This window comes from Hypanus sabinus, chromosome 11 (assembly GCF_030144855.1).
Source record: "Hypanus sabinus isolate sHypSab1 chromosome 11, sHypSab1.hap1, whole genome shotgun sequence".
Lineage (NCBI taxonomy): Eukaryota > Metazoa > Chordata > Chondrichthyes > Myliobatiformes > Dasyatidae > Hypanus > Hypanus sabinus.
In genome coordinates this window covers 57,018,038-57,041,535 of record NC_082716.1, presented here as the reverse complement: position 1 = coordinate 57,041,535, position 23,498 = coordinate 57,018,038, and the positions used below count along the sequence as shown (strand labels likewise).

The following is a 23,498-nucleotide window of genomic DNA, read 5'->3' as shown; positions in this document are numbered from 1 at the left end:
TTCCAAAGGTGTCTGGGCTAGAGGGTTAATTAGTCACAGCGGTGTGACCACAGCGGGTGGGACAGGCTCCTTGGGCTCTGTTACCGTGCTGTATCTCCAAATAAAATCTGCAGCATTTTAAAGGCAACTGGATAAATATCTAAAAGGAACAAATTTGTCAAACTCTAGAGAGAGGGTGGCCAAGTGGAAAGCTGTACTGTTCCTCTGTGCAGCCAATATGGATTTGATGAAATGAAGGTATTTGGGCATTCTGGGATTCCCATGATTAGTAACTGAATCCTGGGTCTAGTTTCCAAATCCATGGAAACCTACTTTACATGGATCATCCCATTCCCAATTTACATCAAATTTATTGATAGTTTGACTGAAAGTAATAGACAATAGACAGTAGGTGCAGGAGTAGGCCATTTGGCCCTTCTAGCCAGCACTGCCATTCACTGTGATCATGGCTGATCATACACAATACCCCGTTCCTGCCCTCTCACCATATCCCTTGACCCAGCTATCTATAAGAGCTCTATCTAACTCTCTCTTGAAAGCATCCAGAGACTTGGCCTCCACTGCCTTCTGGGGCAGAGCATTCCACATATCCACCACTCTCTGGGTGAAAAAGTTTTTCTGCATCTCAGTGCCAGGGGAATCAGCTGACTTTTCTTTTACTGCTCTAGGGCTAGAGTCAGAAATTAGTTATTTCAATTTTCCATTATTCAGGTATTTTATTTCACAACTCAAAGGTGGGGTACCTGCTCGGAAAGTGCTTTAAAGTGTTGCTACATGACTAAAGTGAAAGAAATTCTTTTGTCCTGTAATATACTTCGGGAATAAGACTTTAGAAAACAATAGAAGAGTAATCTATGGATAGTTTGGTATAAAACTAGTTTTTCCTGTTTGTCATTTTTATTATTTGTTTTAATCTGAATTTATTAACCATCTATTATGTTTTCAAGTTCTTCTGTTGCAGCAAGGTAAGCAATTAGGCTATGGTCTAATTTTTCTCCTTCTGTTTCCATAGAAGATCTCCAGCCACAAGTCAACCACCCCTTACAAGAATCAGTCTGACAGGTACCAAATTCTTTCTTAGAAATGACATGCAAACTCAGATGAGTGTATTTGATTCTTGTCTCTGTGTATACTGTTCAACCATGTCCACTGGTGTGACATCAGGAGCTGGATAGATATCTGATGGATAGGGGAATCAAGGGATATGGGGACAAGGCAGGGACTGGGTATTGATAGTGAATGATCAGCCATGATGTCAGAATGGCGGTGCAGACTCGAGGGGCCGAATGGTCTACTTCTGCACCTATTGTCTATTGTCTATCTACTCCAAACCTCCTCCTTTTAGACACAATGCTGATTTCACATAACTATTTTCTTGAGTCTAACATTGTGCTGTTTGCATTTAGCATTTTGTTCATTAGTTTGGCTGGAAAATGATAAAATCCATTTTCTTGCCTTACTTATAGAGTTCTTGTATAACTTCAGAGATGAAATTGTCAGGTAAACTAAGTATTATTGCTTGAGCAGAAAATTGGCTGCGGTTGTAATTTGGTAAATTGGTTTATTATTTTCATGTGTACCAATGTACAGTGAAAAACTAGTCCTGCACACCATTCATACAGATAAATTCATTACAGCAGTGCATTGCTGTAGAACAAGGGAGAATAAAAACAGAAAGCAGAATAAAGTGTTTCAGTTACAAAGAAAGTGCAGTGCTTTCCCAAAGCAGTGGGAAATGCTGGCATCGTCCATGAAGGGGGAGGCTGGTTTTAGAAACATAGAAAACCTACAGCATAATACAGGCCCTTTGGCCCACGATGCCGTGCTGAACATGTCCTTACTTTAGAAATTACCTAGTGTTACCCATAGCCCTCTATTTTTCTAAGCTCCATGTGCCTATCCAGGAGTCTCTTAAAACACCCTATCGTATCTGCCTCAGCCCATTCCATGTACTCACCACTCTCTGCGTAATGAACTTACCCCGACATCTCCTCTGTACCTACTTCCAAGGCCTTAAAACTGTGCCCTCTCATGTTAGCCATTTCAGCCTCTGACTATCCACATGATCAATGCCTCTTATCATCTTATACACCTCTATCAGGTCACCTCTCATCCTCTGCCGCTCCAAGGAGAAAAGGCCGAGTTCACTCAACCTATTCTCATAAAGCATGCTCCCCAATCCAGGCAACATCCCTATAAATCTCCTCTGCACCCTTTCTATAGTTTCAACATCCTTCCTGTAGTGAGGTGACCAGAACCGAGCACAGTACTCCAAGTGGGGCCTGACCAGGGTCCTATATAGTTGAAATCCATTTACAGTGCACTACATCTATAGCTCTACCTTCATCCGATGCCAACTTAGTTGTTGACTCCAACTTACCTGTTGAAGCACAGTAAGACATCTGAATTTTAAAAAAACACAGTACATTTTCTCCATAAAGGGAGAAGAGCAGTCGAGTTTTTAAAGAAAGTCTGATTCTGATGTTTGTGGTTGAAAATCTGCAGAGTCATAGAACACTATAGCACTGAAACAGGCCCTTTGGCCCATCTAATCCTTGCCAGGTTATTATTCCCCCTAGTCCTGTTGACCTCCACCCAGACCATAGCTCTCCATTCCCTCCCGTCTATATACTTATCCAAATTTCTCTTAAATTTGAAATTGAACCCACATCCACCACTTCCACTGGCAATTCATTCCAAACTCACACCAACCTCGGATTGAAAAACATTCCCCTTGAATCCCCCGTAAATGTTTCACCTTTCACTCTTAACCCTAGTCTCATCAACCTCAGTAGAAAAATACTGTTTACATTTATCCTATCTGTACCACTCATAATTTTATTTACCTCTATCAAATCTGTCCTCATTCTTCTAGCTGTAGTGAACAAAGTCTTAACCTATTCAACCTTTCCCTACAACTCGGATCCTCATGTCCTGTCAACATCCATGTAAATTTTCCCTGGACTCATTCAATCTTATTGACACCTTTCCTTAGGATAGGTGACCAGAACTGCACAACAGTATTCCAAATTAGGCCTCACCAACATCTTAATGAACTTCAACATAACATCACAATTCCTGTTCTCATACTTAGTGATGAAGACCAATGTACCAAAAGCTCTTTTTATGACACTGTGACACCACTTGCAAGGAACTATAGATGTTGAATTCAAGCGTGTTGATGTTTTGAGTCAAAACTCTGCATCAGGACTGCAGCACAAGGATGATGAGACTAAGCCAAGTTGATAAATCTAACTTCATACGAACTTTTAACAATTAAAAACTTTAAAAACTTCTAAGTTGATTGGATACAAACATTAATAATTGAATGAATAGAATACGTTTAAATAAAGGTTGTACCACCTGGACAGATAATGTAATCCAGTCTCAGGTAAGTATGCCTCCAGTAAATGTTTGCAATTCACTGATCTTCAGCTCAGAGTTGGTTAACTGGAGACTGAGGTACAGCATCAGGCAGGGGGAGAAATACCTGGTCATCAGTATGCAACATGTTTAGGTAATATGGCTGAAAGGGCTGAGTAGCTGCCTGCAGGTTGTGTGAGGCTTGCAACAATCCTGTGTATGAGAAGGTTAACAACTGCATGAATTGTATGGTTGAGCACCAAGCAATAGAGATTTGTGGTACATGATAATGCAGTGCAGTTGGATGATACTAATAACACAGCTGGTAGGAGATGCTATTTGAAGATAAGTTCACTGTGACAGTTTGTATGAAGTTGTTGGATTGTTTTCTGCACTGTATCCATGTTCTTATGGTGAACTGTCAAAGTGGATATGCTCTGTTGTATTTTTACATTGCCTCCCCAACCCCAACCTGTACTGCAAGGCATCTCCTCCTTGCCCCATGTGAACTAGAGAAACAGGATCTCTCACTGCTCACCACCTAATGCACTATCAGAAAATATTAGTGTTTGTTCAGCCACTGATTAAATATTAAGGCTTTGATCAATTTTCAAATGGTTCCTATAACTTCTTTCTTTAGAAAGGTACAATCTATTTTTGAGTTTCATTGGCAAAAAGGATAACTGGATTTTTTAAAACTGTAGGCAGTCAGGTTGAAGTGACAGCCCCTTGAGCAATCATGGAAAGCATCAAGCAACCCATTTGATATGATCTTGTCTTGTCCACATTGTAATACATTTGTTAATAACGTGCCAGAAATATCATGTCTATTTCTGAGTAGTTGCCTGATGCACCATCAATAACTGAGACATGGGTTAAGGTAGGCTTTTATTGGCTGGAAGAAAGCACAAGCAGCAAGTGACCACCACACAACATCCTGGAGACTGAGGAAGGGTCTGTGTCTCCAATCGCCTTTATACCGGGGTCCAGACAGGTATATGTAGTTCACCACATTGCCATTTGTCAAAACTTGTGCAACCAGTTTTAACGTATGTGACTGTTTTATTTTGTAATTTTAGTCATCTGCTGTTAGATGGCAGGATGGTGCTTGTAGAGTTATTTGACATTCTGGAATCATTCAAGTGTGGCAAAGTGTGGTCAACATGAATAACTTTGAGTTGAAAAAGTGGTGAAATAGATCCTAACACAAATTAAAAATTGTGAAATTAGTATTTCACAGGTAAATAATGACTTATATAATCTGAATTTTGTTTTCCTTGTCTGCTGATAAAAAAAAGACAAGGCTTTTGTTTGTGGATCCAAAGCAAAGACAATCATCTCTACCATTGATTTAATTAGTTTGAGCTCACATAAATTCATGCTGAGGAGGAATTGATTTATGCTCTTTCTCTTAACAACTTCAGAAAAAAATAATTTCATAACCAGCTTTAATTGCCATTTATTTTCAATCTTATTATGGCATAATCAATTTTCACTCTACAAGAGCTTTTAAGGGGACTCTAATATCTATTTCGATTAGAGCAATTTTCAAAATGCTGCATTTTGATTGGCTGCATCTGTTGTTATGGCCACTTTTGTAGCCAATGGAAACCTTAAAGCAGAGAAATGCTGCTGAACAAATATGTCCATTGACACCCAGAGCCATTAATACCTGAAAAGTAACCTTGCCGATAAAGTGTAGGGGGATAGTTTCTTAAATAGCAGCTATGGCGTTGAGCATTTTTGATATTTCACTTGTGTGTGAACAATTGTTAATCTTGTGTACAGTATCTGTCTTCCAGAAGCGTTTGTTCAAAGTGAGTCACTGTTGCAATTTCCTGTTACAATAATTGTCGCGGCTGAGGTGTTCATCATTCCTGTCAGCTGTTGTTGATGATCCTTGATTTAAAGCTCCATCAGAGCAACTTTACATCATCAAAGCAGGAAAATGTAGCTCAGTGATTTTGTTCCTGTTTCCTGGCTATAGACACACTTGGGTGCACTTTCCTGTATCCTGTTCTGCTGGCAAAACATAAAAAGCTAGTTTTGAAAAATAACTCCTTTTGAAGAATTTCAGTTGACTATTGTTCCATCTGGAAATTACAAGACAAAGCCTTACTTTATGATATGTCTAAGGATTACAAAAGTCAAGCAATTCTTGCAATAAACTGATTAATCTAATTACAGCTAGTAATGTATTTCCAGCAAAAAAAGTCAAGTGATTGATATAACATGGGCTCCTTTATATTAGAAAAAGAGGAAAATAACATTTCCGTTAACTTCCAGTGTTTTGTCCTCTGTGTCTACCGGTCTGATTCAATGTTCGCAGACTTTTCCTGTTTGTTAATTTTTGCAAAGCTAGAGGAGAAGAAAGAGCTGGCTGCAATATTTAATACAAAAGTTGGAAATACCATTATCAATGATGATTTGAGGACTGTTGTTTCAATGCAGAACATGGCCTGAGTTAAGGAGATAAAAATTATTTCTCATGAATTAGCACAATTCCTGTACTCCATCTTCAATAACTTGTTAAAGATATAAGATTATGGCTAACATTGAGAAAGAGGCAATCTTCCATAAAACCACAAAATTATCTGGTTTTGGCACTTAGAGAACCTTGCATATTGATTTCTTATAGTGGTACTTCTCAGAGAATTCTAATCAAAGTTGGGTATTTGAGAGGCATGATTATGAAGCCAATTTTAAAATTTCAACAGAAATGATGAAAATCAAGCTTATTGTTGCTCAAGTGGGTTGAAAGTAAATATTCCTGTTGGTGCATTACAAATCTTAATCAATCCCATGCTCTGATAATTAGGTTTATCAATAAGCTGTTGTTCTGTTGGAAAAGTTAAATATTGCTTGGCATGTGACATTGAAATGGCATATGAGCTTATTCATTGCACAAAATAACTGTGTTCTTTAGATTGCCTGTAGTAAATGCAAAATACATGCGAAATAAATGGTTCAGCACAGCCAAGAAGGGCCAAAAGGCCTGTTTCTGTGCTGTAATGTTCTACGGTTCTATGTATCCAGCTGCTTTTGGACATCATGATATCATTTCTGAATGAAACAGTTCTCTGAGACAACATTTCACTTTGAAATCTTGAACACCCATGTGCTAGATAACCACACTAATACTAAAGCAAAATAATGCAAATGCAAGAGTGTAAATAAAAATGGAAAACCAGGCAGCATCTCTGGGGAGAGAAACAGGGTTAATATTTCAGGTGAATCATCTCTCGTCACAACTGAGGAAGAATTTCTAGATGAGTATCGACAGTCTCTGATCGAAGTCCACGCTCAAAAATCTCTAGTGCTTCTTGATTTTGCCTGAACCTTCAGTAATTTTGAATTGTTTGGTGCATTCAGTTGCCAAATGCTTGATAGCCTTTTAGTTATCAAGGGTGGTGTTTCCTTTCAAATCGTTCAGTGATAAATCCATTATATTGCTGAATGCCTTTTTTTATTATAACTTCAATAAATATGAAAGTACTTACTTGTCATGGAGTTTAGAGAATAAATCTTCATGGCTCCCAAGTCAATGTGGAGTTAGCTGATTTTATTGCTGGCATACAATCCTGATTTTTATTGGTCTGCTACAATCATGAAAGGGAAACAACTGGTATTCTCACTCTAATCTTTATCCATTGATACTGGATAAGCATGAGTGTACGTGCATCTGTATGAGTTTGCATGCCTGTGTACACATCAGTGTATTCAAGTGTTACCCTCTTTGTTACCCGCTGACTAAATTTACTACATGCCTAGCCTATGTTCCTGACACTCAGATCCAATTACACACTGGACCACTAATCTTTCTATCCATCCCAATTCTAAGAAATACTTTTGGTGTCACTGTTAATTGTGGCCTATTCTGGCAATTGTGAAAGATTAAGTCACCTGGGATTGAACTCACTGGAACTGAGAAGGATGAGTGGATATATGTAGAAATATATAAAATTATGAAAGGGATAGATAAAATAGAGGCAGAAGTGTTGTTTCCATTGGTAGGTGAGACTAGAACTAGGGGACATAGCCTCAGGATTCGGGGGAGTAGGTTTAGAAAGGAGATGAGGAGGAACTGCTTTTCACAGAGCGTGGGTATTCTATGTAATTCTCTGCCCATTGAGGATGCTTCCTCAATAAATATATTTAAGAAAAGGTTCAGTAGATACTTACATCGTAGGGGAATGAAGGGTTATGGGGAAAAGGCAGTTAGGTGGATATGAGTCCATGGGTAGATCAGCCATGGTCTTATTGAATGGTGGAGCAGGCTCGATGGGCCAGATGGTTGACTCCTGCTCCTATTCTGTTCTAGTTTTCGTATTGATAGTCATAGCCAACTCAGCAAATAAATTCTGAAGCACCCTGCTGTATTTTTATTTATGGAGTTGATCTGAACCCACACTGCAATTTATCTACATTTGAAGACACATTCAACAATATTATAATAGGTCATTCGTATGGTTGTGATCTGATATCACTGATGTCTCCCAGCTTCCTTCAAGAAGAGATGCCAATATCTTTAATTATCCACTAAAGAACATTTGACTTGATAAATATGAGTGTAATGCTTCCAGTCAGCAGACAGAAGGCATATTCTATTTTTCCCTCTGTATGTACTTCTTTCTGAATAAGTTAAAATGGGAATTTGCTTTTGAAGTTAATTGGTGTCCGTAAAAGTACAGGAAGAGTAACAAGTATCTCACATTAGTATTCCAAATAGGCTCAATAAAAGTGCCTACAGGAAAGAAAACAAAATAACCAAACCTTAGAAACAGAGAAAATGCACTTATTTTTATATTGTGCTATGATTTTGAAAGCCAATCTATATTTGCAACATTAATATTAAAATTAGGTTGTACAAAGCCATTAGTTCATTAGATTATCACATTAAGGGATAGATTTCAAAATGGATATCAAAATATATACTCCACAATACTTCCTTCTAGTTACAAATGTGAATATCCATTTAAAATGTGTATGCTTCATTTTAGTGCAATAAATAACAGAAGTGCAGGAAATCTCTCGATATAAAGTGTACCAAACTACAGACATCTACAGGTAAAGATAAAATGCTTACTTAGTTGAGATAGCTACTTCATACCCCACCTCCATTATCTCATGTGTTTGGGTTGCAAACCTAACATATAGTCAGTGAAATGGGATTTTATTTGTTTCTCATGCAGTTACTGTGAAGCCACCCAGAAACTGAGAGACAAGATAAGTTAAATTCAGACTCTTACAGGTACCTGGACTCAGAGGCTTGCTGATCATAAATGAATTTAATGTGAGTCACTAAATTCAAAATAGGTGCAATAGTTCATCTTGTGTTGTTTACAGTAATCAGATTTTCCAAACCATTGTAAGAAAGAAGTGATGACAATTAGGAGTTGTGAGCATTGGTATCTTAACCTTTGGATCTGAAATGTTTATATCATTGAGCGTGAGTTTGATATTAGTCAGATTATCTTGATACAATAAACAGTTGATGACAGGATAAATTCAAATAATGAAGTTAAATTAGCAGCTAATTTCACCTATAATTGTCAGAGTAAGGCTCACAGATGCAAATTTTTGCCAGCGGCTGCAGGACATTCGCTTAGTCGAAATATTGATAAAACCTAGCTAGTTGAATTGATTTAGAGGTTAGTTTTATCAACTTTAGATTTGAGATGGGTACTGCCTGACAATTAGAAAAATGGGTTGATTTTCTCATCAGTCTAATAACTTTGGATTTCCAAAAAATGTGTCAAATATTTTGCATCATATTCAAGTCAATAAATAGGAGCCATTATTCCTTCTGATAACCTTGTGGACTGTGTGTGAGTAGCTGAAAACAAAATAAATTAAAATCTTAATGATGAGGAGTTTGTTTACATGCATGCTTGTCAAATTCAGAATGATATCATGACTATTTTTAGTTAGAAATGGAGACATTTTAACAATACCCTTGCCTCAGGATCTGGAGTTTGAAATCTATTTCAGACAGATATGAAGTAAATTTCACTTACCTTGTGGCAGAAAGGACCTGTATGAAATGATTGTGAAGTTTCTCACCTTATTAGCTAATAGCTGTGAGTATATAGCTAAAAGATACATTATAAACATGAGAAAGTCAACAGATGCTGGAAATCTAAAGCAACTCACACAAAATGCTGGAGGAACTCAGCAGGTCAGGAAGTATCTATGAAAATGAATCAACAATTGACATTTCGGAGCTATGTTAATTCAGCAGAATCAAAATCAAGTGTATTATCACTATCATATCTTGTGAATTTTATGTTTTGCTGCAGCAATACAGTGCAAGACATACAAATTACTTGAAGTTACAAAAATAAATAGGACAAAAAAGGAATAACAAAATAGTGTTCATGGGTTCAGAAAGCTGATGGCAGAGGGGAAGAAGCTATTCATTAAGTGTTGAGTGTGGGTCTTCAGGCTTAATGACCGATGCTTGTGTTGAGACACTGTCTCCGAAAGATGTCCTCAGCGGTGGGGAGGGTAGTGCCCATGATGGAGCAGGCTGAGTCTACAGCCCTCTGGAGCCTCATTTCATTCTGATCATTGGAACCTCCAAAAGAGATTATGATGCATTCAGTATTCTCTCCTACAGTACATTGGTAGAAGTTCTCAAGAGTCTTTGGTGATTTACCACATCTTATGAGGAAAGCACAGGAGTGTTTGGAGGAGAAAGTCAGAAAGACTGAAAAGCAAGTTGATGCTCTTTAATATAATAACATAGGTCCACTGCAATTCGTAAATTATTACCTACCTTGCAAGTTCACCATATTATTTCAAAGTCCATTGAGACGAGTGGATCCAAGGAAAGCATCTGGTCCGGACAGAGTATCTGGCCAAATACTGAAGACCTGTGCTGACCAACTGTCTGGTGTGTTCATGGATATCTTCAACCCCTTGCTCCAGCAGTGTGTGGCACCCATCTGCTTCAAGCAGGCTTCAGTCATACCAGTGCCCAAGAAGAGTGTGATGACCTGCCTCAATGACTCTGGCTCAGTGGCACTTACATACACAGTGATGATGTATTTTGAGAGGCTGGTGTTGAAACATATCAGCTCCTGTCTGAGTGGCGACTTGGATCCGCTCCAATTTGTCTACAAAGCAACAGCTCTACAGTAGATGCTATTTCATTGGCTCTTCACACAGCTCTGGAACATCTGCACAGGAAAGACACATCAGGATGCTCTTCATCAATTATAGCTCAGCATTTAATACCATCATCCCCTCAAAACTCTTCAGTAAGCTCCAAGACCTGGGCCTCAATATCCCTTTGTGCAATTGGATCCTGGATTTCTTCACTTGCAGACCCCAGTCAGTTTGGATTAGTAAGGCACATCTCCTCCACGATCTCCATCAGCACAGGAGCACCATGGGGCTGTATGGGTTAGCCCCCTGCTGTGTGGTTAAGTACACTTGTGCCTGTGTGGCCAAGTACAGCTCCATTACCATATACAAGTTTGCTGATGGCACCACTGTTGTAGGCTGTATCAAAGGTGGTGATGCATCAGGATACAGAAGGGAAACTGAAAATTTGGCTGAGTGGTGTAATAACAATAAACTCTCACTCAACGTCTAAAAGACCAAGGAACTGATTGTAGACTTCAGGAGAGGGAAACCAGAGGTTCATAAGCCAGTAATCATCAGAGAATCAAAGGTTCAAAGGTCCAATTTAATGTCAGAGAAATTTATACAATATATATAATACAATATATTACTTCCCATATAGCCTTCATTTTTCTTTCATCCAGTTCTCTTAATTAACCCTAATATATCTGACTCTACCACCAACCTGGCAGTGTGTTCTGTGCATTCACCACTGTGTGAAAAAACTTACCTCTGACATTCCTTATACTTCCCCCCATTCACATTAAAAACATGTCCTCCTGTATTAGCTATGCCACCTGGGAAAAATGTCTCTGGTTGTCCACTCTATGTATGCTTCTTATCTTATGTGCCCCTATTGAGTTGCCTCTCTTCCTCCTTTACTGTAAAGAGAAAAGCCCGTGCTCGCTCAACCTTTCATAAGACATGTTCTCTAATCCAGGCACATCCTGGTAAATCTCCTTTGCACACTCTAAAACAATGATTCCCAATGGAGGCTGTACCACCCCCCCAAGAGGGCAGTTATGTGTCCTAAGGGGGAGTTAAGGGAAATAGAAGTTGTTGGGGGGGCCATTCAAGATTCTTGGGGGTGGAGCAAGCAGCACCTTAATGAGGCACAAGTCCTGACCGATGGTTAGAAGAACAGGAACTTTCAAAAGAAAAGGATGAGGCACTGGAACACAGGAAGAACCGTCGCTCAGCAGGCGGTGAGCAATCGTCATCACAACGCATCTGAAACTCAGCAATCTCATCTGACCTTACCAACCTTTGCATATAGATACCATCGCTCCATCCATGTGAATTTGCTGCCATCATCAATATCCAATAGGCATTCCCAGTTTGTTTTTTAATTTTAATTTAGCCCTGTTAATGATGGATAAATACATATGCTACAATCTCTATGAGTCTGAGGATGGTTAAGCCTTGAATTCTAATCTTGTTCAGAAACAGAAACTACTGAAGTGTGTCAATACAATATTACACACCTGGAATATGGTCTTATTCCATTCCTGTCAGATCAGCAATGCCCCATGTGTCTCGATTTGTAATACTGTAGTCTAATGAAGCCATCAAGATTGCAGTAACACACTTGCTCAGTTCTTGAAAATGAAAGAAACATTTCAAAAGCATTGCAAACTCAAATCACTTGCCAAGAAAACTAGAAATGGCCTCGATAGTTATCTCATTGCTTCTTATAAAAATTCCAAAATGATAGCAAAGTGTGGAAAATCCCATATAATTGGTGAAAGAATAATAATGCCTGCTGTATAAGAAGTTGCTCAACACTGTTCTCAAAATGAATACCAGTATTTTAAAATCATTTCTGTGTAATATCTCTGTAGCTCATCGTATTGACGAAATGTGTGATGACATTGAGTATCAACTAAGCACTAAGCACTAAGCACAGAACTACAAAAAACAGAATTTGGCATACAACTGGATGAGTCAACTGTGTGAGACAATGAGGCATTGCCAATAGCATATGTATGGTTTATCAAAAATCGCTAAGTTTATGAGGATATCCTCTTTTGTAAAAAGTTAACAACAACTATCAACAGAGACTCAATCCATGACAAGCTCAAAATGTATATTGAGGATAAAAGTATTCTAATTAGGAACATGATTTCTTGTGCAACTGAGAGAGCACCATATATGAGAGGTCATCATGTTGGTTTAGTGACATTTATGAAAAAGGAGTTCCAAGTCTGTTTGCAATCCATTGTGTAATTTATTGTCAACATCTCGCAGCCAAAAACCTCAGCCATTGACTATTTTCAAGCATAACTCTTGTAATATTTGCTATCAACGATATTAAAGCTCATCCATTAAATAGCAGAATTTTTTGCGAATTATGCCAAGATAACGATGAAGAGTTTGAACGCTTGCTTCTTCACACTGAAATGCATTGGCTGTCAAAAGGCTGCTGCTTAAAATGTTTCTTTGACCTTTTTGACACTGTGGTTGAAGTTTTGTTGAAAGTCAACGAGATCTTAGGAAACAAGATTGAATTTCTAAGTGGAGATGTGGCGTACCTAGCTGATCTGTATGACAAAATGAACATTATAAATATGAAACTGCAGGATGAGAATTTCAAATTAATCTATACAAAAAGTGCACTATTCACTTTTATCAGAAAATTGGAAATATATAAACAAAACTTTGGGAGAAGAATGTTCTTACAGTTTCTCTGCATGGAAAGTATGGCACTCTCTTCCACAGATGGTGATTTGCAAGAGTACTGCATACACCTGCAGTCACTGAAGAAGGAATTTTAGAATTGGTTCAAGGATTTGAATGATTTGGAATTCCTGACTGGGTAATTAACTCATTTCTTTGCAAGGTGGAAGAACAGGAAGAGGAGAACACTGAATGCAGTGCACTGGATTCGAAGAAGTCTGAGAGAATCACTGCTTCATTGGGAAAGACTTAATACCTTGGCATTAGGAAGAGGTAAAAGGACAAGTGTTGTATCACCTGCACTTGCAAGGAAATGTCAACAAGAAAGGGTGGTGGTTGGTGAGAAGGAGTCATGAAGGAAACAAGGGATGATTAGCCAGACTGTATTCATCCTGCTTTTTGTGAACTGGACCCTTCTGGGTAACTTCCCACATTACTGAGCTGATTGTAACTACTGAAACAGCTAGTCAAGAGATGCAACTCATCCGGAGTGCAGGTCCTCAGTGATACAGCTGGGATGCTGTCCATTCCCGTAGCCTGGCCTGGTTCCTCTTCACGTCAGGCATTCTTTTCTAACGATGCAGAAGCGGAAGGCTGACTGACCTGACTACTTTCCTTGCTCTGTATCTGAAAATCCTTCAACAAAATGGGGCAGGCTAAACACTGGCTAAGTATCACGCATCAGTTCTTGGAGCATCAGCTCTTGGAAAATAGTCATCAAAAGAGAAGGTCATTTAATGCATCACTGCTGTCAAAAGCCATTGATTTTTTTTTAATGTCCCTGATGTGTTCAAGAATGATCAACTGAAACTGTTTAGTGTAAACAAAGCATCAAGGTTCAGTAAAATAAAGAAAAAGAAACAAAGCACTACATACACTTTGCACACAACTCGGTGCTTCCCATTCACTGGCTACTTAGTTTAACTGTATGACTTGTGGTGTTTCTAGCTGGCATCCAAGGTACTGGCATCTGACCTCCAGCTCGTCTCTGACTTGCTGTGTTTCAATAGACTGGCATGGAAGTCAGAGACAAGCTGGCCTACAGGGAGAACTTAGCAGTAATTCTCTACATACCTGCCAGCCAAGTGTGAGTTTGATGTAGCACATTAAATAATCAGTGTGAAAATTATTTTTATTTTGAATAGTTCAAATGTAATTTAGCATTCGATGGCCCTTTGTTCTGCTAATCACAATTAGGGCCTCAAAGTTGAAAGAGTCATAGCAAGGCAGAGAAGTAATTCAATGTTAAATATTCACACCATAAACCTTTTCACAAGTTCTTATGAACTGTAACTCCCCCAAAACTCAGAAGGTAAAAGCATTATACCATATGAATTAATGCAATTTCTTATGTCTAATTAGTCCAGATATTAGCAGTCTCACCTCATCTGTGGAACAAAGAATTAGTAGAGTTTGATTGACATGCCAGTAGTTAGTGTTTTGTTAACAATGAAATATTAAAAGCATTCTGAATCCTCAGAAGTCCCAAATTTCAAATGAAATCTCAAAATTTACTGATCGGAGTATCCAAGTGTACAATAATGACAAATATTTGAAGATAAGTAAGTTTTTCACTAATATTTGCACTAGCCAATTCCAGTTGAAAGCAGATTTCCAGGTCATCTCAGGATTCATGGCTGAAATGGTTGCTGCATTTGCTTACACAATAATAGTCCCTGCATCCTGAAGAAAAATCCATTTTGTGGGATATTCTTAAATATTTTTTCAGAATCCCTTGTAAAGTTTGGGTCACCAATCTGCATAAAGCTCTAATATTACCAGAAGTGAAGATTTCTGACAATGCTGTGTGTTGAATTATAATTAGGGGAGGCACAGGCAAGTTGGACTGGTTTCTTTGGGAGAAGAAGGACGATGAAGGAAGATTTAATCAGGACTCCTGTAAGCAAAAAGACCTTTTTCCCTTTGGCAAAGTGGATTTAAATTTTTGGTAGAAAGCTACAGCTGAGTTGAGAAAGAATGATACCATTCAGGGATGGCAACCTGCCACTGCGTGTCCAAAAGGCTAGTAGTAGCAGAAGGTCTCACCACTACTAGAATGTCTATGGATGAGCATTCGAAGAACCATAACCAGTTGTGTGTACCAAGAAATGGGAAATGGTATTAATGTAAAATCCATTTTTGGCTGGCATGCATTGAATGAATTTAGAATGACTTTCGCCATAAGACCTACAAAAATTACCACATAAATTTCCATTAATTCTGTGCTCAGTTTCTGAGCTATACTTGCTGACTAAGATGTCCCATCCAAGCTGGTCCCATTTGCGATGTATGACCCAAAACATTATAAACCTTTCCAATCCATGTACCTGCTTAACTTTCTTTTAAACTATTTTATTGTACATGCCTCGTGCGTCTCCTTTGGCCAATCTTTACACAAGGATGCCACCCTTTGTGTAAAAAAAGTTGTCCTCAAGATGCTATGAAACCGATCCACTCTAAACTTTAACCTATGCCCCTTAGTTCTTGATTCCCCAATCTTGGGAAAAAGACTGAGTGCATTCACCCTATCTATGTCCCTCCTGATATTATGCACCACTATAAGGTCACTTCTCAGCCTCCTCTACTCTAAGCCCTAAATTGTCCAGTCTTCTCCTATAATTTGGTACCACAAGACCTGTAGATCTTTTTTTGCATTCTTTCCAGCTAAGTGGAATCTTACCCATAGCAGGGTAACCAAAACTGAACAAAATACTTCAAGTGCAGCTTCACCTGTTTTGTCCGTGAACAACCACACAATGTCCTTCCAATGTTTATAATCTATGCACTGACTTATGAAGACCAGCATACCAAAAGCCTTCTTCAGCATCCTAACTATCTGTGACTCCAGTTTTAGTCAACCAAGTACTTGTGCTCCAAGGTTCACTTTGTTCTCCAACTTTCCCCTGGCCCCTGCCATTCACATGTACTTGACTTTGAATAGAATACTTCACATTAATCCAAATTAAATTCCATTTACCATTCCTTGACCTAATTAGTCGGCCGATCCAGATCACCCTGTAAATTTCATTAACCTTCTTCATTGTCCACTATACCACCTACTTTTGTGTCATCTACAAACTTATTAATCATGCTCTATACATTCTTAACCAAATCATTGATATAGACGATGAACAACAGTGGGCTCAGTGTAGAGCACTGAAGTGCAACACTAGTTGCAGACCCCCAGTCTGAGAGGCAGCCTTCCTCCATCTGATTAGCCAGTTTTCCCTCGATTTCACGTGAGGTAACCTTACAAAGCAGACTACTATGTGGAACATGATGCAGGTTATCTGCAAAGAAACAATTCTGGCCACCATTTTCTCTGGCATCTATCTTCGCCAATGGAATGCCCAGTGGCATTGCATTGGGCTTTTGCTATAATCCATTATAGTCCTGTAATCTAGCACATCTAAAAGCAACTTGAAGAAGGAACAAAAGGCCCCCATTCCCCCCCAACCCCCCCCCCCCACCCCATCTATGGCGGCTAAGAATGTACCATATCTGAATGAAAGTTTAAATAAACTGTGCTGGAAACCTGAAATAAATACAGACAATTTTGGAAACATTCTGCAGCAATACCTGTGGAGAGAGAAATGCTTAACCCACTGAATGCTTGCAGCAGTTTCAGTTTTTCATTTTGGTGTACCTTCAGGCCAGAAGCTTTATTCATGTTTCTGTTCTCTAGATCTCAGCTCAGATCTAAGCTCAGAATATTGCAGAGGTATCTACTATCACAAGTGTAGAACCCTACGCAATGTACTATAAAAATACTGTGTAATGTACCCAAGTGCAAATGTACTTTTGGTGATCCAATCGGGATTATATTGGAAGAGTGTTAAGATTTCCTTAATGTACATAGCTTTATTTATATCTAGATATATATATAAAAGACCATAAGATATAGGAGCAGAATTAGGCCATTTGGCTCATTGACTCTGCTCCACCATTCCATCATGGCTGATCCAATTTTCCTCACACCCCAATCTCCTGCCTTCTTCCCATATCCTTTCATGCCCTGACCAATCAAGAACCTATCAACCTCTGCACTGAATGCACATTAAGACCTGGCATCCACAGCAGCCTGTGGGAGTGAATTCCAGTTATTCACCACTCTATGGCTAAAGAAATTCCCCCTTATCTCCATTCTAAAATGATGCCTCTCTATACTGAGGCTGTGTCCTCTGGTGTCACACTCTCCTACCATAGGAAGCATGCTCTCCATGTCCACTCTATCAAGGCATTTCACCTTTTGATAGGTTTCAGTGAAGTCACCCCCTCATTCTTCTGAGTTCTAGAGAACACAGTTCTAGAGCCATCAAATGCTCTTCGCATGACAAGCCAGTTAATCCTGGAATAATTTTTCGGAACCTCCTTTGAACCCTCTCCAGTTTCAGCATACATATTCTAAGATAATTGGCCCAAAACTGCTCACAGGGAGTATTGTGCTTCACCAGTGCTTTATAAAATTGTTTATATTCTAGTCCTCTTCAAATGAATGCTAACATTGCATTTGCCTTCCTCACGACAGACTTAACCTGCAAATTAACCTTTAGGGAATCCTGTACAAGGACTCCCAAGTCCCTCTGCACCTCAATTTTTTTGTATTTTCTCTCCATTGAGAAAATAGTCAACCTTTTCATTTCTTCCACCAAATTGCATGACCATACACTTCCTGACACTGTCTTCCATCTGCCATTTCTTTGTCCATTCTCCTAATCTGTCTATGTCCTTCTGTAACCTCTCTACTTCCTCAAAACTATCTGCTCCTCCACCTATCTTCATACCATCAATTCTATCATTCAAATCAGTGACATATTATGTAAAAATTATCAGTCCTAAACCAGACCTTGTGGAACACCACTAGTTACCAGCATCCAACCAGAAAAAGCTCCCTTTATTCCCGCTCTTTCCCTCCTGCCAATCGGTTCAATTTGGATCCCACAACCCGCTTATGGGTTGCAGGGGTACTTTCGCATGTCTTGGGCTAGTGAAGTCTGGCAGCACCTCCAGGCAGACCACGGCCAATGTCCTAAAACTCTGTGGCTTGCTTTGGTCTTGAACGCATGGCTGTTGTAGTTCTTTGGGGAATTAATCCGCCCTGGCTGGTGAATTTGTCAACAAGGTCTTTTGCCCAGTGGTGCCATGTTAACACCACCCCCTCACATCGTTTACCCTGTTGGCTGAAGTGGTGTACTGAGGGTTTGTCACTTGTAGGCAAACGTGAGAAATTTAAAAGATGGATGAGGACTAGTGATGCCTGTCCACCAACAAGGTAGATTGTAGCTGCCAGACATCAAAGGTACTACCTCAATGCAGAACCTCCTACACCCCTTCTGCCAATGAGCCACTGCTTTATCCATGCTAGAATCTTTCCTGTAATACCACAAGCTCGTAGCTTGTTGGGCAGCTTCATGTGTAGCACCTTGTCAAAGGCATTCTGAAAATCCAACTATACAACATCAACCAATTCTCCTTTGTCCATCCTACTTGTTATTTCTAAAAAGAATTTCAACAGATTTGTCAGGCAGAATTCTCCCTTGAGGAAATCATGCTGACTACTGCCTATTTTATCATGTACCCTGAGACATTAGCCTTAATAATTGACCCCAACACCTTCCCAACCACTGACTAACTAGCCTATAGTTTCCTTTCTTTAGCCTCTTTCCCTTCTTGAAGAGAGGAGTAACATTTTCAATTTTCCAGTTTTCCAGAACTATTCTAATATCTAGTGATTCTCAAAAGATCATTATTAATGCCTCCATAATCTCTTTCAGAACTCTGGGGAGTACACCATCTGGCCCAGGTGACTTATCTACCTTCAGACCTTTCAGTTTCCCAAGAACCTTCTCTCTAGTAACAATAACTTCATGAACCTCATGACCCCTGGAACTTCCACCAAACTGCTAGTGTCTTCCACAGTGAAGACTGATGCAAAATACATATTAATTTCTTCTGCCATTTCTTTGTCCCCTTTTACTACTTCTCCAGCATTGTTTTCCAGTGCTCCGATATCCACTCGTCTCTCTTTTATACTTTCTACATCTGAAGAAACTTCTGGTATCTTTATTATTGTCTAGCCTACTTTGGTATTCCATCTTTACCTTCTTAATGATATTTTTTGTTGCTTCCATTGCTTTTTAAAAGCTTTCCAATTCTCTAACTTCTCATTAACTTTTTGCCCCGCTTTATGTTTATGTTTGGTTTTATGTTGGCTTTGACTTCTTTGTGTCATCTTGCTTTAGAGTACTTCTTCCTCTTTAGGATGTTAAATAGTTTATATTTAGTCAAGTATAAAAAATAAAAATGGTATGAGGTCCAAAATGCAAATCCATCGAGTCTGCAGTTGACACTTTGATTAAGAGATTACTGTTTGTGACCTGTTAACTGAAATGGCAATTCACATTACATTTGCAGACCATCGGTCTCGATATGCATAGTTTTGTTTAATGTTACCTCCTCATGCATGTGATATTGGGTGGCCAGAACAGTCACTTATTCAACTGTTTAAACTACTCAGCACGACTGAATCAATACCTTTGAAATCTGATAAGATGGTAAGATGGTGGCATGCTTGGACACAGTGGCTTCAACAGGGTCAGCCAAAGGTGTTAATGTCTGTTTTAAACTCATTTTTTAATGATTGCATGACTCGGCTAGACAGTAAGAACTTAATTTATTGCTGGTCTATCCTAGCAGCGAGTTTCTCATTGGCGGAGAAATGAAAGGAGCTGGGCTGTGGTGTAGTCTGCAACAGAGAGGCTTGGTGTGTGAAGGAACTGACCTGGTCTAACTGCGAGTAATCATCTTAGTTGCTTTTCTTGTGGTCACAAGACTGTTGGACTTCGGTGGCGTGGAACGCTGCAAGTCCAGTTCATTGGTTTCTTGGCAAATGGCGGGGGTGGACAGCGGGTAGATGTGTAGCTTCTTTCATAGAGGGACCATGTAACCTGTTTGCAGCTGCCCGGGGGAGGCGTCGGGGTCAGGGGTTCCACCAGAATGCCAGAGGCAGTGTGGCATGGTCGTCAATACTGGGGTCAGTGCTGCTCCCTCAGTGTTTGACTGGCAGAAAACAAGCTGTGTTATGTTCAAATACAGACTGCAGCAACATTCATGGAGTCAGAGACTTGGACTATATTTTTTGTGTGACTGCATTTTACAACTATCTTATATGTGCTTGCTATCTTCTATGTGCTTTGTGTGCCTTGTGCTATGAATGAATGTTGGTGCTGTGTTTTGCACCTTAGCCCCGGTGAAACACTATTTTGTTTGACTGTATTCATGGGTATTCAAGTATGGTTGAATGACAATTAAACTTGAACTTAAAATTGAAAATCCTGATTTTTGATTTTTAATCTTTCTCACAACATCTATTCGAGCTATGTCTGTATATTGCATTTGGTCTTGATCCATAAATCCCATAACAATCCAGAGACAAACTGTGCAATGCCTGTTTACCAGGAATAATGATGCCATTGTTTCTGTGCAAACGAGCTAAGAATTTACTTGGTTTCTGTTTGATCCAGTATTTTCCCTGATTTGTTTTTATCATATTTTAAAAGACAAGAAATGTTCTCAACATTTCTTCTTTTAGGGAGCTATCAATCTCAGCAGGAGGCAAAAACAAGGGTTGAAGCACTAAGTATCCAAACTGTCAACAGGGAGGTTAGTTTATGAAACTAACCAGATGACTAAGCCATGTCATTTAGGATCCGGATGATTCATTATTCATTTACTCTAAAACAGATGTTTTGTACATCACTGTCCTACTTTATAATTTAATGGGTGATTAGATCTGGGAACTTACCTGATTTAAAATATTTGCAAGCCACAATAGGATTGTAATTTAGTAACTCCCAACCTGGAGGTAAATTAAAATTGACATTTCATCTGCAAAATATACATTTAATTACTCAGATGAATTATAAGGCTCTACACAAAACTTCACGGTCAATCTGTTAATGTGTTTTCATTTATATATACTACCATAATGGAGTCTACATGTTTAATTTTAAATTTATTTAATTTGAGCAAAACACATTTAATTTACCTTATTATAACTTATTCCTTAAATTGTTGAATGATTTGATAGATTGTGGTTATGCTTAAGTTATACTAATCAACTAAATTATGCCAGACTAAAGTTAATTAAAAGTAATCTATTACTATTTTACCTAAGTAACAATTATTTTACTTTTTCCATTCCAAGACATTGCATCAAATATCATACTGAGTGAATGTTATCAAGACAATAAAATATTGTCTTGTGGTTGGATGAAGTACAATCAAATTGGTATTGTAAACCATAGATTTCCTTTGATCTCCATGTCTCAGTAGCGAGCGTGCTGTTTCTCTGTAGACAATATTGAATCATATCAGGTAATCAATCCCTATCTTTATGATTGTAATGTGAATCATAGTCTAAGATCCTAAATTCCTGTTGCAAACATGGCTGATCTTACAACTCAGCCCCAATCAGCTGCATATAACCTCATATCCTTTGATTCCAATAATTTAATATTGCTATTGGATGCCCTCATCAGAATAAACAAATATTAAATGTCTGCTTGTGGAGCAGGCAGGAAAAATCTACCAAATGATCATTTGCAGAACTACTGACATGACCCCTTTAAATGCACCGTAAAAACTACTGCTCTTTATAAGAAATACAATTCACTTGGATTATCCCTGACAGCTTTTTTTCCCAAAACTATCGATGTAATTTATGATAAATGTATTATTTATCTTTCTTTTTCAAACCAATCTGTACTTTATTTTGCAAGTAGCATTACCTGAATATAGAGCTGTATAAAACTGCATATTTTAAGGCATAATATGATAAACAATCATAGAATTATTTTGTCCTATGGATTGTTACTCTGTGCTTAAATATATACCTGTACCATGCTTGTTGGCAGTAATAAATGTTCAGTGAGCTCTGTGCGTCATCAGCATGAAGCTTGGCATGTGAAATGTGTTAATTGCTACAATGCAAATTTATTCACTGCTAAGACTTGCCACCTACGGTTCTAAATAAAATAAACTTGCCCACTTTGATCCTATAAATCTGGACTGGATGTATGGATTTCTGCTTCATGTACTGGCGACTGAAAACTGAATTAGGGCCATAAAGTAGGAATTAGTTCCACTGGTTCTCCAATTTTGACTTTTGAATTTTTTGAGCTAACCAGTCCTTTATTCAAATTGAACGCAATATAGTACTTTTGTTTAGATACACATTCATGATATCAACAATTATATTGATACAGTGACAAATAAACCCACAAATTTACAGTCTACTTCACACTCTTTATACTTAATACCAATAATTTACACAAATAATTTAAAACCAGGTACTGAAATATTTTCTTAATCTGTTTTTTATGGAGATTAAGGTAATAATTTTTCTTTAAATCTGTCTCAGTGTCTGATATGGTAACATGATTTTATAAAAAGGAATAGAAAGAAACATTGCTGATATTCATCACCATTAATTTCTTTATACACATGAATACTGTTTCTCTCTACAGATATTGTGTGACCTGTTGAGTATTTCTGACATTTTTATCACAGATTTTTGATGAGTATTGACTTTAAGCAAGGCTTGCACATCTTACCCTGATTTAGACTCTAATTACATCTAGGTTTTTAAAAATAACGTATGAAGTGTCTTTCGTTGATTTGTTGCTTGAATGTACCTAAACTTAGTAGTAGCACCGCGGTACAACTAGGACAGCCACTGTCTGACGATAGAAACCCTGATTCGATCCTGACCTCCAGGTGCTCTCAGGGTGGAGTATGTACCTCCCTGTCTGTGTATGGGTGGATCTTCTCAGGGTGCCCCACTTCCCTCCCATATCCCAAAGACATGCTCATTGGTAGATCAATTGTCTACTGTAAATGACCATAAGTTATAAGGGAGAGAAGGAATGTGGACGAAATTAGAACATAGAATAACACAGCACAGAAGGAAGCCCTTCAGTTAATGCTGTCTGGTCTGACCATAATGTCAATCTAAACTAATCCCACCTACCTGCACAAAGCTCATATCTCTCTATTCCTTTCTTGTTCATTTACCTGTCTATGTGCCTCTTAAATATTGGTATTGTATCTGCTCTAACTATTTCCCTTGACAGTGCATTCCAGGTAACTACACTCTCTGTGTAAAACAAAAAGCTTGCCACATAAATCTTCTTCAAACTTTTGCCCTCTTGCATCTGACATTTCCTTGCAAGGAAAATAACTCTATCATATCCTATATGATAGTCTATCATATCATATAACATCTGCGCTCACCCCAACTTCCCACTACTTTGATAGTGATAAAGTTTCTC

General features: G+C 38.5%; 1 protein-coding gene across 1 annotated transcript in view; it reads left to right on the top strand.

Moving 5' to 3' along the window:
* pde4ba (phosphodiesterase 4B, cAMP-specific a) overlaps positions 1–23,498 on the top strand; it is a 257,430-nt gene that overhangs the window by 63,424 nt on the left and 170,508 nt on the right. The window contains exon 5 of the mRNA XM_059984382.1: positions 1,013–1,062. Coding sequence (XP_059840365.1) covers positions 1,013–1,062 — 50 coding nt within the window. The remainder of the gene's footprint in view (positions 1–1,012; positions 1,063–23,498) is intronic.